This window comes from Gracilinanus agilis, chromosome 2 (assembly GCF_016433145.1).
Source record: "Gracilinanus agilis isolate LMUSP501 chromosome 2, AgileGrace, whole genome shotgun sequence".
Lineage (NCBI taxonomy): Eukaryota > Metazoa > Chordata > Mammalia > Didelphimorphia > Didelphidae > Gracilinanus > Gracilinanus agilis.
Window position 1 is genome coordinate 368,142,100 of NC_058131.1, and position 19,553 is coordinate 368,161,652.

The window sequence follows — 19,553 nt, forward strand, 5'->3', positions numbered from 1 at the left end:
AATTTTTGAGCTCTAAGAGACCACCAGCCTCTTCCTCTCTGGGACATGGTATTATAGGCACATACCACCACACATCCTATGCCCAGATGGTTTAATCCTTTAAAGAGGCAAATGTGCATTTTGAGAAATGTGAACATGGTAAAGACTCATTAATTCAGACTTCACTAATTCAGAATTAATGATAGTCCAATAGATACAGGCAGAGCTAATGTTTATCTCTCTGTGCCTATAAATAAATAAACCACACACACACAAAAAAAGAGTCCAGGGTGAACATTTGGATTACTTAAGAGGACAAATTGTTTCCAACCACTTTAGAAACCTCATTTACATAGAAACAATGGCTAAGCTAATTACAAATTATCTATTCATTAAAGTAGGTTCCCTAAGGATCCCTACTTGGCAACATTTGGGCAGCCTAGTTTAGTTGAGATATGTACTTGAAAAGAATAAAAATGGCTTTTCCAAACCCCCTTTACAATACAGTATTCTCTCATTTGGACTATTTCCTAATGCAGTCTGGCCTTCTCTAAAATTAGTAGGACTCTGAAGTTTTGCTGTATTTAAAACTCAAGAACAAACCAGAACTGCTGAGCGGTCACTGGCCACCTGTCCTAAAATTCTCATAGCCCTCATTTGGTGCTCCCTCAGCCCAGGGGAAGTAGCCTTAGTGACAGAATTAGCAGAAGTTCCACCAGCTTAGAATTGACACAGCATGGCAAATCCATGAAGATGCCAGCTTTCCATCTGTCCTCGGTGCTTAAGCCTGGACCCATGACGATTGTGGCAGTTCTGTATAATGAGGGAGCCAATCCAGCCCTGCACTCTGAGCCCTGCGCCATGCCATATGTATCGAGAGTTGTCCTTCCTTGTCCGTGCCGAGGACATGACCAAATTCATTTCTAACCATCTCACCGCCTGAAATGGGGGAGATGGCAGGCAGCAAGTAGTACAGTGATCCAGCCAGGATCAAAAGGGGTAGGAATGTCTTCAAGACCCCCAAGTTAAGCCTCTCACTCAGCCTGACTAGGAAAGTCAAGTGTCTCACTTAAGAAGGCCTCCAAAGATGTCCTGCTCTCTTTTTCTCTGTTACCAAGACTAAATAGGATTACATCCTAATCATCATAGACACAAAACCACAGAAGTCTTAGCCATACATATGCATTTGAGTTAATCTGCTCCACACCTGCATAAGCAATCAGGAAATTACTGGCATGAATATTAAAACTATAAGCAAAAATAGTGTGCTTTTCTCAGCCTCCCAGGACCCTTAAACTCTTGGAATGGAATCCAAATAGCAATTCTGGATGCGCAATGTTAAGCAGAGCCCACTCCCAAAATAACCCTTCACAGGTGATGTTTTCACTCATTTCTGTGATTAAGGAGGCACTTTCTATACATAACAAGAGTCCTGGGGAAAGATACCTACTTTGTTTGACAAAAATGGAAACTAAAGGAGGAATGGCCCATAGTACTCTGAACCCTAGCTAGACTTTCTCCTTTTTATTCCTTTGAATCTCAGGGCCTCTTTCAATCCCTCTCACCACTCAGAGATAGAGAAGAACCCAAAAGTTTCAGAAGGGAGAGAAAGGCTATTTCCAGGTGCAGACATGAACTTTTCCAAGTCCCTGTTTTATCATTACCTAGCAGTGACTGTGTGATCAGGAGACTAGATCTAGGTCGAGTTACTAGAGCTGAGATTAGGAAGTTTGTGGTGCTCCTAAACCCCATTTTATCAGGTCTGGTGGCAAAGGTCTCAGACCTATCTTTTTATATAAGACAAAAGAGAATTAATGAATTCTGAGTGTCTAGTGGTGACAAGAGAGCACCAGGGAGAAGATTTGGAGGATACAATAGTTCCCCAATTCTTTTGTCCTACATTCAAACCCAATCTAAACTCTTTCTAGGATGTAGGGTTTTTTTAAGCCTTTAACTTGTCTTAGTATCAATTCTAAATCAGAAGTGAGGCAAAGGGCCAGGCAATTGGGATTAAGTGACTTGCCCAAGATAGCACAGATAGGAAATGTCTGAGGCCAGATTTAAATCCATATCCTTTCTCTTCCAGGGCTAACTCGATTTACTAAATCACCTACCTGCCCACTTGGTTGTAATTAATGAAAAGAATGAGATATGGACATATAGGATAATGTAAATTAAGGACTTTATAAACTTTTTTTAAAATTTGAAATATTTTCCCATATGGTTCCATGATTCATGTTCTTTCCCTCCCCTGTTTCCTCACCCCTCCCGGAGCTGACAAGCAGTTCCACTGGGTTATCCATGTATCATTGTCCAAAACCTATTTCTATGCTATTCATATTTGCAGTAGAGTGATCTTTTAACATCAAAACCCTAATCATATCCCTGTCGAACCATGTGATTGATCCTATGTTTTTCTTCTGCATTTCTATGTTCACAGTTCTTTCTCTGGATGAAGGACTTTATAAACATTTAAGATGCTATATGAAGGCCATTATTATTATTTCTTCTTTTATTTAACCAAAACTTTATCAGAGAACCATAGCTATGGAGGAGGGATTCTTAAGCTTTCCATTAGACTATGAGTTTCTTCAGGGAGTGACTGTTTTTTTGCTTTTCATTCTATCCACAGTACCTGGCACAAAATAGGTCTTCATAAAGCCATGTTGATTTGACCTAACTTTATGTGTCATAGACCCAGTTGGCAGTCTTGAGAAGCCAATGGACACTTTCTTGGGATAATATTTTGAGGTACATTAAATAAAATATATTAGAAAATTAATTACATTGAAATACAATTGTAAAAAAAATCATTGTTAATGTCACATTGCTCTAAAGCTAGAAGAGAAAGACTTAGAGGGTTTCTAGTCCAGCCCTCTTACTTTATAGATGAGAAAACTGAGGGCTGGGAAGATTGTGATTTGACCAAGATCCTATAGATATTAAGTAAATAAATAACTAGATAATGTATTTAGTCAGCATTTACTCTATGGCAGTCACTGTACTAGTGCTGAGGATACAATTACATATAAGGAAGCAAGACAATCTGTGCCTTCAGAAAGAAAACATTCTAATGGGGGAAGAAACCATGCAAAGGGAAACTAGAAAGTAGAGGAAGGAAACTGGAGGGGAGCCACATCAGAAGTATCAGGGGGAAAAAAGATTTGAACCCATGAGTTCTAACTCCATGGTCAATGTCCTTTTCACTATATCCTACCACTTCATTGCCATGCATAAGCATACCTCAAAAATATTGCATGTTTAATTGCAGACCTATGGAATAAATCAAATATTGAAATAAATCAAGTAACATGAAATTTTTGGTTTCTAAGTGCATATAGAAATTATGTTTATACTATACTTGACTCTATTAAATGTGCAATAATGTCTTGTCTAAAAAAAGTAGGTACCTTATTAATTTAATTAATTTTTTAAATTGTTGTTTTTGTTGGTTAGTCAATTTAGTTGTATCTGACTCATCATGACCCCTTTTGGGGTTCCTTTGGCAAAGATATTGAAGTAGTGTGCTATTCCTTCTCAAGCTCATTTTCCAGATGAGGATATAGAGGCAAATAGGGTTAAGAGATTTGCCCAGGGTCACACAGCTAGTAATAAATGTCTGAGGCATAATTTGAACTCAGGTCCTCATGACTCCAGGCCTGGCACTCTATCCACTGTACCATCTATCTGTTTTGTTTTGTTTTGTTTTGTTTTGTTTTGTTTTGTTTTGTTTTGTTTTGTTTTGTTTTGTTTTGTTTTGTTTTTAAACCCTTGTACTTTGGTGTATTGTCTCATAGATGGAAGATTGGTAAGGGTGGGCAATGGGGGTCAAGTGACTTGCCCAGGGTCACACAGCTGGGAAGTGGCTGAGGCCGGGTTTGAACCTAGGACCTAGGACCTCCTGACTCTCACTCCACTGAGCTACCCAGCTGCCCCTACCTATCTGTTACTAAAATAATTTTAACCATCATCTGAACCTTCAGTAAGTCCTTATCTTTTTGCTGATGACCAGCCTCAATGTTGCTGGCTGCTGAGTGGTCAGGGCAGTGGTTGCTGAAGGCTGAGGTGGCCTTGGCAATTGCTTAAAATAAGACAACAATGAGGTTTGCTACATCAATTGACTCTTCTTTTCATGAAAGACTCTCTGTAGTATGCAGTGCTGTTTGATAGTATTTTTCCCACAGAAGTACTTTCAGAATTGGAGTCAGTCCTCTCAAACCACTGCCACTGCTTTATCTACTAAGTTTATTAACATTCTTCAGTATGGTTGTATCTCAGGGAATAAGAATGCCTGCAGAGAGGGAAAGAGACAGGAGAATGGCCAAATGATGGAAAAGTCACAATACACAAACAGAACATTTATTAATCAATTAAGTTTACCATTTTGGCAGTTCCTGGCACCCCAAAACTACTACAAGGGTTACATCAAAGATCATTCATCACAGATCACCACAACAGATATAATAATGAAAAAGTCAGAAATATTGGAAACATTACCAAAATGTGACACAGAGACACAATGTGAACACATTACAGATAGAAAAACAGCACCAATGGACTTGCTCAGTGCTGAGTTGCCAGAAACCTTCAATTTGTATAAAAAAATGCAATATTTGTAAAGTGTAATAAAGCAAAGCACAATAAAACAAGTTATGCCTGTTTGTCCAGGTGGCAGTACAAAAAACAAGGCTGAATCACAATAATAATATTTTTAGAGAAAAAAAAAAACATGAAAAAAACCCACCTGAGTCATCTAAAATAACTGATTCCAAACTTTTACCAATTCTCTTTTCTTTGAGGAAAAAAAAAGCAAGCTTAAAAGCAAGCCACAAGCCCACATAAAAAACAATTTAGTTTGGGTATCTCTACTTTGACAGTTCCTCTTTATGTTTATGGATCTCTGGAGAGTTACTATAGAATAGACATTTTAATTATCCCACAGAATGCCAGGTGCTGCTGGATTGTTCCACAGAATGTACTCAGCCTTCATGAGGCATTCTTCACATTTGAAGGATAGTTTGGCCTTACCTTGTTTTTTAAAGAGATTGCTCCGGACTATCTCATTCATGGACTGCACTTTTTGTTTCTGAAGCTTGACCGGTGGGATGCAAGTGTAAAATTCATAGAGGAGTTGACTGTAAGCAAGAAATAACACGGCTCCAAATTAAATCTTACTTCACTTGTTAATCAAATGTCAGTCATGCATGGGTGGGTAGGAAGAGGATATTGCAGGGGGTGGACCAGGTCTGTGATTTCATGGTTATAGGTTCACCTAGTGAAGAATTTCTCTCTACCAACACAGACCTGTACCTTCCCTGGAATTTGGGATATTAGAGAGTCACCAGGGCCATTGAGAGGATAAGTAATAATACTAATACATTCTTTGGAACGCTTTAAGCAAAACACTGCCCCCTCGTCTTATCCCCAAAACTATAGGAGCCTGGTGCTATAATTAACCCCTATTTCACAGATGAGGAAAATAAAGCAGATAGAAGTTAAATAACTTGTTCGGGATCAAACAGCTATTAAAAAACTTATCTTCCATTTAAAAATCAATACTGTGTATTGGTTCCAAGGAAGAAGAGCGATAAGGAAGGGCTAGGTAATGGGGGTTGTGACTTGCCCAGGGTTACATAGCTAGGAAGTGTCTGAGGTCAGATTTGAACCTAGGGCCTTCCATCTCTACTCCTGGCTTTCAATCTACTGAACCACCCAGCTGTGTCCTCAAACAGCTATTAAGCATCTGGGGTAAGACTGAATTCAGGTCTTCCTCACTCCAGGTCTAACATTTTCCCCAGTGCTAGTGGGTTGCCCAGAGTTACATGCCAATATATGTTTAATTCAGAATCTTAATTCAGGATTTCCTCAGTCCAATTCTAGTACTCACTCTGAATGCAAGTGACCTACACAGGATCACACAGCCAGTCTGTGAGAAGAAGGTTTTGAATTCTGGTCTTTCTGACTCCAATATCACTCTTTCTATCCTTTATTACACACTGCCTCCCTCAATAATGCTAAAGATCAGATGCTAAAGATGCTAAAATTGGAATTTATCCACGATAGCTTTTAAAACAGAAAGTCTTGGATTTTAAAGTTAGGTCCAGGGACCAGTGATCAAGACTAGAAGGTGCAGCAAAGGTGCCAATATGAATTAGTAGGGAGAGTTTTCTCATCTGGAAGTTCCTCATGCCAATAAGACCACAAGTCTAGTCCAGGTCTGTTTAACCCTATATTAGTTACTGCAGCTATTTGCTTCATTAATGAAGTGCTACATACCCTCTGTAAACTGTCACACTGGAAACACAAAACATAAAACATTTCTTAGAGAAAGAGGAACAGATCCTTTTGGATCCAAATTTTACCAGTCTAATCAAGTTAAAATAGCATGCTAATTGGCTTCATTCATTTTGCGTTGTGGAAAAAGAGAGGGATGGAGAGGGAGGGATGCTGCTTCCATGATTTCTTCCAAGCCCACCCATTGACCTGCTTCCAGGACCTCTTCCCAGCTCACCCACTGACCAGCCACAAATAGACATTTTCTCCAAAACTTTAAGGACCACTTATGAGGCAAAGGATGGGAGCATCAAACAGACACAAGCTTAGTTTCAAAAGGGAGGCAATGGCATCTGTCTTTCAACCCTTCTCCCTTCAGAAGTAGCACCTCATGCTAAGTCACTTTTGAATACCAGAGTAAATATGACAAGAATTCCAATTACTTTCATTTCTTATCCAAGTCCTAGCACAAGAAAATGTGCCATTTCCCCACTGTCCCATTAGTACTTTCCTTTAAAATGTTATTGGGAATGGGTGTAATCATTATGCAAGTTAATCTCAACATTCCTAAAAGAGCTTCTCCTGCTTTCACTTCTGGATTCCCAAGGGAACTGAGGACAATTCACACCATGTGCTCACCTGAGTAACTTAGCATCAAAGACAGTTTCCACATCATGGAGAACAGATGGGATATATTTCAAAGCAGCCACCTGGAATAAGAAGGGAAATTAACGTGAGAGATGTCCACATTTCAGGGTTAGGTGTTGGTACTTTGCTCTAGAATACAGATGGAGTGAGATGGTTCCTGCATTCTATGAACTGCTCAACAAAGGCATGGCCCTAGACTGCTAAAAAAGATACACTTGTTTTACAACATGATGAACGGGAAAATATGTATCCCATCAAAATATATGTGGAACTTAGATCATATTAATTGCCTTCTTGAATGAGAAAGAGATAGAGAACATGTAATTTGGAAAAAATAAAAATCTTAAATAAAAAAGAATAAACACAAATATATACATATATACATATACATAAAAAATGGACACATAAATACAATTCATTATGTAGAATAGTAATATGACTGATCCAAGGAGCATTTCCTTTGATTTCTTTCACTAATAGCAAGAATGTTGTCACATCTAACTCCTTAAAAAAAATCCTTACTGTCTGTTTTAGAATTAATGCTAATTATTGGTTCCAAGGCAAAAGATTGGAAAGGGCTGGGCAACTGGAGTCAACTGACTTGCCCAGGGTCATATTGCTAGGAAATATCTGAGGCTAGACTTCAACCCACGACCTCTATGTACCAAGCTGCCCCTGTGACAGAAATTGAATATCAGGTGTTGGTTTTGGATTTGCACATTAAATGTAGACAATTAATTTAGGAGTCCCTTGTAGGTAAAACCCGAAGACATTGTAAAGGTCTAAATAAAAATCTGGCATTTGAAATCTAAGTAAGTAAAAGATACATAGGACTATAGATCTAATGTTGGGTTGAATGACATCTAATCTAATCTCCTTATTTTGTAAGTGGAGAAACTGAGGCTCAGAGAAATAAGTGAATTGCCTGAGGTCACAAAGTTACAAAAAGTAAGTAGCAAACCTAGGATTTAAACTGAGATCTTCTGACTCCAAATCCAGCTCTCTTTCCATTAAACCATACTGCTTGCCCTCAGCTTCTTCTTCTGAAACACGAAGGGGTTGGAAGTTCATCTCTAAGGTCTCTTCCAGCTGTATCCATAATAATAGCTCACATTTATATAGTGTTTAAGGTTTTCAAAGCTCTTTACATATATTATTTCATGTGATTCTCACAACAACCTTGGAAAATAGGAGCTATCAGCATCCCACTTTTACAGAGGCATCAGTAAGTCAAAAGCAATGCATTTACTAAGCATCTGCTATGTGCCAGGCACTGTGCTCAGTGCTGGGGAAACCAAGATAGGCAAAATCTAGTCATTGCCCTCAAGAATCTCATAATGTAATGGGGGAGACAACATATGAACAACTATGTATAAACAAGCAACATATTGCAAATGTAGGAAATAATCAAGAAAGGGAAAGTACCAGAATCAAGAGGAACTGTAGAAAATAAGAACTGAGGCTTAGAGAGGTGAAGAAATTTGTCCTGGGTCACCCAATCAATGAGCATCTGAGGCAAGATTAAAATTCAGGTCTCCCTTACTATAGGAACAGCTACTTTTAATCAATAAATATATATGTGACCAGAGAGAGGTACAGGTATGTGGCTGGGAAATGGCATCCTGTCCTCTGTAAAAAATTCTGTTTCACACAGGGATCTTAGTTACAAGTTTGGCCTCATTAGAACAACGCACCAACAGTGACAGAAAGGTAAACTTTAGCCCGTGGCTGTGGTGCCAGATGGATTTCGGCACCACACAATTAGAGAAGAATGTTTATGATCCTGCTTTCATCCACCTCCAGGTGGGCTTTGTAGTCATCTCATCAATTTCTCCAAATCTGACTTCTCACCAGTGTCTTTAGTTCTTTGTTCTTGTAAAAATATGCTTGGGAGATCTGAGTGACTCCAGGAAGCAAGGTATAAGCAGGATCCAGCCACCCACTCCCTTCTCCATTCCCAAACCAAATCCACCTGGTCCCCAGTCCTATTGCTCCAATCATTAAGCTCACCCCTCATAGCCTTATCACACCTCCTTCTGTCTTTGTCTTTGCATCCCCTACACCTGGTACAATGGATGGCACATGATGGGCTCTTAATAAATGCCTTTTGAATCACTGTCCTGAGACCAGAGGCACAACAGTGGTAAACATACTCTGACAGGCTCATTGCAATAAGGCCCCAAATGAGAAAAGGGGAGAAAATTGTGACATTTTAGTCAATACCCACCTAGGAAATCAGAAGGCCAGCACTGCAGCATCTGCTGCATTTTACTGGGCTTTAAGAATTGTATTTCCTGGCAAGATTTCAGAGAGAGACAAGAAACAGCAGCCATGAGGAGCCTGTGCAGCCAGGACAGACATTTTTCACATTAAAATGCTTCAGCTGTTCACAGGATGGGGTTGTGGTGGGGAAAGGGGAAGAGGGGTGGCAGTTAGGGAGGGCTTTGGAAGAAGCCAGTTTTTTCAGCTCTAGCCTGGCAGCGGTAGAAAGCAAGCTGACTACCTGTCACCCTCGGACTTCGGATGTGTTATCAACTCAATGGGAAAGTATTAAACTTTCATCTTGTCCATGCTGACTCATAGGCACATGTGAAATCTGTTATATTTTCCTTCCCAAGGGGAATTACTTCTCTCTGCCTCTGAGAGTCTGCTGGGATCTTGGTAACAGCTTAAGGGGGATCACAGTTTCCCTTTTCCCAGACATCTAAACATACTGGAGATATAGTAGAGGGCACAAGTTTTGGCCCAGATAAGAATGAGGCCTGGGAACTGGGTGGAACCACCCCTTCCCTATATGTGTTGTTTCACTTTATTAGAACACAAGCTCCCTGAGGACAACAATTATTTTTTTTTTAATTTGTATCATCAGTACCTGATACATGATAAGTGCTTAATAAATATATATATATGCACATATATATTTATATATATTTCTTAGCTTAGCAAGTTGAAGTACATGATTGTAATGGAATACTATTGTGCCATAAGAAATGACAAACTGATCACAAAAAACCTGGCAAGACTTAAATAAAGTGATGCAAAGTGAAGTGAGCAGAACCAGGAGAACGTTGTAAAGAAAAACGATAATATATGATGATCATCTGTGAATGACTTAACTATTATAAACGAGGAATGGATACAGGACAACTGCAAGGGACTTATGACAAAAAAGACTATTCACCATCATAGAAAGAACTGACAGATTCTGAATGCAGACTGAAGGATATTGTTCTGCATTTTATTTCCTCTATGAATATTTTTTCTAGTGCAATCAATATGTGTCTTGCTTCACGCCATGATGAACAGGGAAATATGTATTACATGATAATATATGTATAACCTTTATCATAGTCCCTACCTTCCTGAGGAGGTAGGGGGTAGGAAGGAGAAAGGGGGGAAGAAAGAATGAGACATGGATTTTTGGAGACAGATAATGTGAGAATTTGTTGTTCCTGAATAAGCATATTTATTGTAATTTATTACAAAATTGTTATGAATTATATGCATTATATTATCATTACATATTATATTATAACATATAATAAAAATAAATGGCAAAAAGATACCTTTGAAATTTATAAATAGGTATATTATATGCATAAATATATACATTATATATGTATTTAGGAAGCTAGGCAGCTCAGTGGTTACAGAGCCAGACTGGAGACTGAGTTCATATCTGGCCTCAATCTTCCTATCTATTTGACACTGGGCAAGTCACTTGCCTTTTTTTAACAAAAATATGTATATTTTCTAACTGTCCTATTTGCATTTTTCCTAAGTCCAAAGACATTCCTGCTGGCAATCTCAGGTCATGTCTTGGGAGGTGGAGATACCTCATCTCAAAAGAACAGTCTATGAAGTCTATATATTTATTTATCACTCATCAAGCTAAGAATACTCTAATTCAATGATTCCCAAAGTGGGTGCTACCACCCCCTGGTGGGTGCTGCAGTGATCCAGGAAGGTGGTGATGACCACAGGTGCAGTTATCATTCCTATTAACTGCTATTAAAATTTTAAAAAAATTAATTTCCATGGGGCTAAGTAATATTTTTTCTGGAAAGGGGGCAGTGGGCCAAAAAAGTTTGGGAACCATTGCTCTAATTCATCCTGAAAAGTAGTAAGTCATCAGATGTGAGTGTCACATCTATAACTTATTGATTATATAATGACAAGCAAATTTATTTGATCAATGACAGACTTCCAACACCCCCTCTAGAACAAGGGTTCCAAAGTGAGAGGTGCCATAGAGACAGACCTCAGGAAAAGAATTAAATTAAAACTAAGCGACAATAACCTAATTGGCATGGAAAAGATGCAACAAGGACCAATGGGAGAGGTAGCACTATTCTAATTTAGCATCATCTGAAATGACAGCAAAGAACTCCCAGCAAACTGAAAATGGAAAAAAAATAGCCAAAAAAATAGGCCTTTCTTTGCAAATACAACATTTCATCAACTGCTAAAAGGCTTTCCTGGCTATCTTTCTGTTGAATCCAGCTGAAAACAGCTTGAGATGTGCAACAGTGGTATTAGCATCATTATAAGAAAAAGAAGATGTCATGCCTTGGTGTAGGTCCCCACTAGAATGCCAGACATCATCCTCATGGAAAATTCATGGACATTTAAAATAGACAATGCTCCTTCCCCACTGATTCTTCAATCCATTCATCACAGCAGACAGATGAATTTGCAAGGCCAATACATGGAAAAGGACTGACAATTTCTTAGGGATTCACTACAATATGAATATGAAAAGGGAACCTCCTTGCATGTTTTCTATCAAGAAAAACAGATGAAGGCCCTCAGGACAATATGCATTATCATTAATCTTTCATTTGGTTTCCAACCAAAAATCAGGCTCTAGAAAGGAGAAAGAGCCTGATTTGGGGCGGGGGGGAGATTACAAAATGTTATCAAGTTTGTTTATTTGTTTGTTTTCTTATTCTTAGCTTAGACCTGTAGTTTAATTGATATAGGAGAATTCCTCCCAGTGAAAATCAGGAACTCATCTGAAAAATCATCTTATAGAATTGCCTGAGAGAACAGAGTTCAAGAAATTTGCTCATGACCACAGAATTAATGTATACCAGGGGCAGGACTTGTTGGGATCTAGCCAATGAAATAAGGTGAGAGTCCCAAACAGCCTTTATAATTCTGTACAAAGATGATGCCTCTAAGATCCATTGCTACAGGACAGCTAGGTGGATAGAGCACTGGGTTTGGAGTCAGGAAGACTCACTAGAAGAATCTGGGAAGACTTAAATGAACTGATGCAAAGTGAGCAGGATCTGGAGAACACTGCACAGTAACAGCAATAATGTATGATCGGTGGTGAATTACAACTATTCCGAACAATATAATGATCCAAGACAATTCTAAAGGACTTATGATGAAAAATGCTAAAGAAAGACAACTCCAAAGAAAGAAATGGTAGAGTCTGAATGCAGATCAAAGCACGCTCTTTTTATTTTCTTTCTTTTTCATTGTCTTGCCCATTTTCTGTTGCAACCTGGCTAATATGGAAATATGTTTTACATAACTGTACATATATATCTATAGAAAATTGTTTGCCTTCTTGAGAGGAAAGAGAAGGGAGGGAGAGAATATGGAACTCAAAAACAAATGTTAAAAAAATTTTATATGTAATATAGTGAAAAATATTTTTTTAAAAAAGAAAGTACATTTAAGAAAGATTCTTTAAAGCTCCTGGACTGATATGGTGATAATTATTTTATGAGTCTGGACAACCAACTGATAGAAAATAACAAGCACCTTATGTAAATCCCAAAGGTTCATCTTGACCTTAAATACCAAACAATAGGCTTTCATCAGATCTGTTGTTTTTCTTATTCTACAAATAAAACAATAGGAAAAAGAATTCAGCCCTTGCACAGAAAAAATAAGGAATTCTAAGAGGATAAGCTAGATAATAGAAATCCTGACAAGTGAATTAGCACTGGGAGTATAATAATCATAATAATCCCTGCCTTTGTAAAACATGTTATACTTTTCAAAGTTCTTTCACATTCATCATCTCATTTGAGACCTACAGCATTCCTGGAAAAAGAGGTCAGGCAAGAATTGTCATCTAAATACTACTCCCTGAAGACCATTCTCCTTTATAAATTGTTTCTCCCTATTAGAATATAAACTCCCTGATGGCAAGGTCTATTCCACCTTAGTGTTTATATCTGCAATGCTTTTACAGTTACAGGCTTGGTACATAGCAAACACTTAATAGATGCTTTTCATTCATTCATCCCCAAGTTACAGAGGAGAAAACAAGACCCCATCACACAAGTGATCAATGGCAAAGCTAGAACTATGACACAGAATTATCTCCTGCAAACCCGTGTTCTTTTCATCACTTCTTACATTGCCTATGGAAGCTGGTGCTGATACAGTTCTAAAACAATAACTCTTGGCTTGAGTCTATGGCAGCTAGGTGGTGGCACAGCAGAGACCACTGGTCCTGGAGTCAGAAAGACCTGGTACAAATGTAGCCTTTCATAATTACTAGCTGTGTGATGCCAGGCAAGTCACTAAACTTCTGTTTGCCTTAATTTCCTCATCTATAAAGTGAGGAAAATAATAGCACCTTCTCTCAGGGATGTTGTGAGGATCAAACGAGATAATACTTGTAAAGCACTTAGCACAATGCCCGGTACAGAGTAAGCACTTTATAAATGTTCAGTCAGTTGTTTTCCAATTGTATCTTTCCGTGACCCCATTTAGGGTTTTCTTGGCAAAAATACTGGAGTGATTTGCCATTTTATTCTCTAGCTTATTTTACAGGTGAGGAAAATGAAGCAAAAAGGGTTGATTTGCCCAAAGTCACACAGCTAGTAAATGTCTGAGACCAGATTTGAACTCATGAAGATGAGTCTTGCCTACTTCAGACTCAGAACTCTATCCACCTAGTGGATAGTCATCTAGCTTTCCATATGAATACCAGCTTTTGTTATTATTAGTCCTACCACTCATTTTATAGATGAAGAACCTGAGACCCAGAAAAGTTAAATAACTTGCCCAAGGTCACAAAAGTACTAAGTAGCAGAATGTGATTCGAATTCAGGTCCAGTGACTTTGAGTTCATTGCTTTTTCTGCTACATTATATTCCAAATGTTCCCTAATTGAAAAGGGAAAAAATGAAAAAAGGATATCTGGAACAACCTAAAGGCCTTACAATTTTGTCATTTTATATTTAATATTTAATACTTTGTAATGTTTTAAGAGAATGTGAATAAGGATTTATTATATTACATCAAAACATTTAGAGCAGAATACACACCCATATACATATGTATACACATGTATGTGTTTATATACATATGTGTGTATGTCTGCGGGTGTGGGTATATTTATATACATACATTTGTAGTTAGCGATCATAATTTTTGGTCCAATAATTTTACCCTTCCTAATTCAGAGGTACTCGTTCTTTATGATCACATCACTAATTTCTGAAGGAGAATGGCTTCAGCCACAATCCTGTCCAGGGGAAGAGTCACCACCCTATTAGGCAGCCCTGGATGGATACTAAGAGTGGCAATCTATGGTGTCATAAAGAACAGGCTTTCCTTATGCAACCCATCCAGACCAATACAAAAAACTCATTAATTCTAACTAGCAGCTGGGAGATCCTGAGCATAGTAATGGCTATTTAAATTAGCAACTAAAAGGATAAACTTGATAAAAAATGAAGCAATCTGCATTAACTCATTGATTTAGATAAATGTATCTGGGTTTTCATTATACGTGATAGTGATACATTGGCCAACACTTCCAAAATGCTTTGCAGTAAATTCAGTAGAAATAATGAAGTCTTTCTAATTGGTCCCTTCACTCTGGGTCCTGTGCTACTAAATCCTCTTTTAGAAACAAGGTCAAGTCTCGAGGTTTTTATAAGTATTACTGGGTTTTCACATTAGCAAAAGAGAAATGCTCAATTGGAGATCCCTTGTCCTCCTGGCAATATCGCCTACTCGCAGAGGAGAGTCTCTAGTCACGTAAAGAGGAACAAGTTTATTGTGCTGGGAAGGAAATCTGGGCCTTTGGGCAGCAATTTCTTGTTAGGAACTAACTAGTTCTCACTATATAAAATTTTACACAATAAAAGGTAAGCCAGACTCTGCTTTTTCTTAACATAACAACCCAAAATTTAAGAGCTGGATGAGACCTTAAATGACATCTAATTCAGCCCCTTCATTTCACAGAGGAAAAATGAGGTCCAAAGAGAATAATTGACTTGCCTAAGGTCACTAGCAAGCATCTGAGAAAGGATTTAAAGTTTTTGACTTCAAGTTCAGCTTTCTATTAATGTGCCACACATAATCCCCCAAATATCATATTATAGGACTTAATACCAGGTCTTTTTAGCTCATTGGCAAACAGCAATCTTTTACCTGCCCTGGTAGCATTTTACTTCAGGGATAATTAAGTATACATTTCAACTTACAGTTTCAATTGACAAAGGACTGCATGTTTAACAACAAAAGTGGATACTATCTCAACTTGTCCCCATTCCTTTAGCGTCAAGATCAGGGGAACCGACATTAGCATCTGTGTAAACAAACCTGCAACAAGATGGTGGTCTTGTATTGACTTTTCATCAGATTGTTGATGGATTCAAAGAGTCGCCTCATGGATTCTTCAAACTCCATCTGTTCTTTGCCTTCATAAAGTCTAGAAAAGAACACAGTGAAGTTATTACTCAAGTCAAAAGGCAATACCCTGGAAAATATGCACCAGGTTCAGTCATCTTCCAAGATTAAAGTCAGACAAAATAAAGCCCTAGGAAAAGAGAATTGATTCAGTGGTGTTTGCATACATAATTTACTCCAGGTTGGGGGTAGGGAGAGGAAATCACATGTCCACTGTGCTGAGAAGAAATCCTTCACGCTGACATAACATAATAAAGCCTCCTTTTCTTTTCTCCCATGAAAATGCCTTAATAGAATGAAGCTTGTTCGAGCCAAGGGGACATTCATAATTTCACCTTATTATAGGGATTGAAGGGGAAAATTGTTGTCTTCATGCTTTCAAAGCAACTCAGAACATCAAGGAGACAGCTTTTCAAATTCATTGCCTCTTCACTCTAGCTACTGTGGAAGACACATCATCTGGATGTCCAGTAGGATGGCTTTTTCTCAGAGGCCATGACATTCTCAATTCATACACTAAAATTTAACTTTCAGGTTCTGGTTTATCTACCCTCTCTTGTGAATGATATTTGCTCCCAAACTTTCCCCAATTTTTATCATCAATAAGAAAATATCCCCAACCTAATCTGCCACTTCCAGTCAGAAATTCCACAGAGGAAGTCTTCCTATCCCCCATTCAGATAATGAAAGCTTTGCCTGTCACAGCCTAGCTTAGTCAAAAAGCACCAAAAGCTTCTTCCTTCTGCAAAGGTGCATTTCTTAGATAAAGTGCTGACACACTTAACAGATTTGTTCTTCCAACCAGCCACAACACAGGCCAGTCAACCCCACCTAGCAACTGTCACAACTAAATCCCAACCAAACCCCGCTTTAAGAAGACTTAAGACATCTATTTCTTCCTGTAACTCGTTCAGCTCATCTTTTAAGTATTTAGATGCTATATCATTCAGGGTGTATATGTTAAGGGCCTGGAAAGACTTGAATGAACTGATGTAAAGTGAAGCGAGTGGAATGAGCAGAATAATTGATTCAGTAACAACACTAAAAACAAACAACTCTGAAAGACTTACAAATTCTTCATCGAAATGCAATGATTAACCGTGATTCTAAAGGGCTAATGATCAAGAATACTACCCGCCTTCAGAGAGAGGCAAAAGACTCAAGATACAGAGTAAGACACATTATCTGGATATGGCCAATGTGGGAAATGGTTTTACTTAACCATGGCTATTTGTTACATGGGTTTTGTTTTTGTCAGGAGAAGGAAGTGAGGGGGAAATAAAACAAATGCTTGTTAACTGAAAAAGTAAAATGTATTGGGTTTTTTTTTCCCAGAAAGGTACTTTATACTTTAGCAAAATGTTTTCAATAGTGATAATTCATTTGATCCTGAGAATAAACTTGTGAGGTAGGGATGATCAATCCATTTCACAGATGGGGAAACTTGGCAGCAATCATGGATTTTTAATATTATTGCATATATCACCTCGTGTGATCCTTATTCTGTAAAGCATGTACTACAGATATTATTATAACCATTTTATAGATGAAGAATTATACAGAGAGCGTCAGAGGCAGAATTCAAACCCAGGTCTCTTCTGATTCCAAATCTAGTTCTCTTTCCACTAAAACATGTTACTTGTACTTATTTTCCTTGAGCCCAGAAAACAGAACTAGAAACAATGGAAGAATTCAACTTGATGTAAGGAAAAAATTCTTAACAATAAGAGCTACATAACCACAAAACTGCATGCTTTAGGAAGTAGTGGGTTTCCTTTCACTATATGTCTTCATGTTCTGAAGGCCAAATGACATGTGATTCAACATTACTGAATCTCATAAAATCATATAATCACAAATCATAAGATCTAGCAAAGAAATGGATTTTAGATACCATTGAGGCTGAGCAAGGTGACATGACTTATCCAAGGGTTACACAGTAAATGTCTGAGGCAAGATTTGATCTCAGGTTGTCCCACAATTCTATCCACTGTACCACCTAGCAGCTTCATGTGGTAAATGAGTCTGCTTATGCTTTCTGCTATCTCCTTTCATGAGTAGGTTTGACTGGTTCACTCTCTAAGAAAAGCTCTTGCAGATGCCAAAGCCACAGATATGGAAGACATAAAAAACAAAGTTCTGTCCTAAAGTCTTTGGTATTATCAAATAGTTTAAAACCAGAAATGTATATGATTATATCAGTGGAAATGACATTAAAGGAGAAACATTACTATCTTCTTTGCCACTGCACTCTAGGCACCATTGGGGCTCTTCTATCAACTAGGTGGCATAATATTTAGAAAGCTGGACCTAGAATCAAGAGGACTTGAGTTCAAATTCAGTCTCAGATACTTGCTCCTGTGTAACCATGGTCAAGTTGTTTAACCTCTATTTCCCTCAGTTTCCTTAAGTATAAAAAGGGAATAATAGCAGGACCTACTTTGGAGGGTTATAAGGATTAAATGAGATAATATTAGTAAAACACTTAGTATAGTGGCTGGTACCAAATAGAATCTTAGTGAATTCTTATTATCTTCCCTTTTTTCTATCTGATTTGCAGCTGAAATCTTCTATATGTTTTGGGTCTCCCGTTAAAATTTGAGCTTCTTAAGAGTAGGAATTGTCTTACCTTTCCATTTGTATTTCCAGGACCTAACACAGTGCTTCATAAAAAGTAAGCACTTAATCAATGTTTTATTCAATCCTTCAAATGTTCTACTTTGTTGTTGTTGTTGTTGTTGTTGTTGTTGTTTTGTTTTGTTTCAACATGGAATAAAGCACTGGGAGGCACCTAGATGGCTCAAGTGGATTGAGAGTCAGACCTAAAGATGGAAAGTCCTGGGTTCAAATCTAGTTTCACTTACTTCCTAGTTGTGTGACCCTGGGCAAGTCGCTTATCCCCCATTGCCTAGCCCTTACTACTCTTATGCCTTGAACCAATACACAGTATTGATTCCAAGATAGAAGGTAAGGGTTTTTTTTTTTAAAAAAACCATAGTAAGTCACAGTGCTAATAGTTCTCTGGAATATAAAAGAAACAGTTCCTGCCTTTAAAGGAGTCAAAATTATACTGAGGGGGAGAAGAGAAAAAAATATACAAAAATAAGTACAATATGAGTAACTGAAAATGAATGAACACTTACAACTAGAGGAATTAGAGAAGGCTTCCTGGAGGAGGCAATGTAATAGCTGAGCCTTAAAGGATTATAAGAATTCTGAAAAGTGGAGATGAGGCAAAGGGGAACCACTTGAAGATTTCTGAGCAGCCAAATGAGATGGTATCTACTCTGACCCTCTGTTCATGCCCTGTTCCCAACTGCTGCATTGCAAGGTAAAGATAGCCTTTGTTCTCAAAGGCTCAAAATCTGGCTGGTAATGAAAATAGTTCAAGTGTGGGAAGGGAAGGGAAGGGGAAAGGAAGAGAGGAGAAAGGAAAAGGAAAGATAAAAGGAAGGAGTGAAGGAGGAAATTATTTGAAAGGACAGCATTTCATCTACCTGGGATGAGTTAAGCATAGCTGTTAGGTCAAGGACATGAACCAAAAGTGTTCTCCAGATCTGTTCTTGTGCCAGTCCTAAGACCCTATGTTATATCTTCAGGCAGATGCTGAGAATCCTTAAGAATTAGCCAATGGCATAATTAAACTGATACTGAATAACCCTAAGATCCAACCGCAATGAAAACTGGAACAGCCTGTGAGGCACATTTCTGGGGCATGCAAGCTGGATCACAGTGAACACTTCTACTCCCAATGCTTGGATAAATATAGCCATCCTCTGCTTGCATGTGATTCATTAAGAATACACAGTACACAGCTGAGCACTCACTAAATGCAAATGGAACCCCATATGGCATGTACAATAATCTACCACCACCTCTGCCATGCAGGTACACATAGAAGTCAATTAAAGTTACTATACTATTTGGCCACAGCCAGATATTAAGAAGACTGTAACAGGGTGGTTGGAGGGGGCGGGAGGGGC

At 38.2% G+C, this 19,553-nt stretch overlaps 1 protein-coding gene across 1 annotated transcript in view; it reads right to left on the reverse strand.

Moving 5' to 3' along the window:
- DOCK2 (dedicator of cytokinesis 2) overlaps positions 1-19,553 on the reverse strand; it is a 562,271-nt gene that overhangs the window by 388,749 nt on the left and 153,969 nt on the right. The window contains exons 23-25 of the mRNA XM_044659840.1: positions 15,484-15,592; positions 6,892-6,962; positions 5,008-5,114 (exon numbers count right to left, since the gene is read on the reverse strand). Coding sequence (XP_044515775.1) covers positions 5,008-5,114; positions 6,892-6,962; positions 15,484-15,592 — 287 coding nt within the window. The remainder of the gene's footprint in view (positions 1-5,007; positions 5,115-6,891; positions 6,963-15,483; positions 15,593-19,553) is intronic.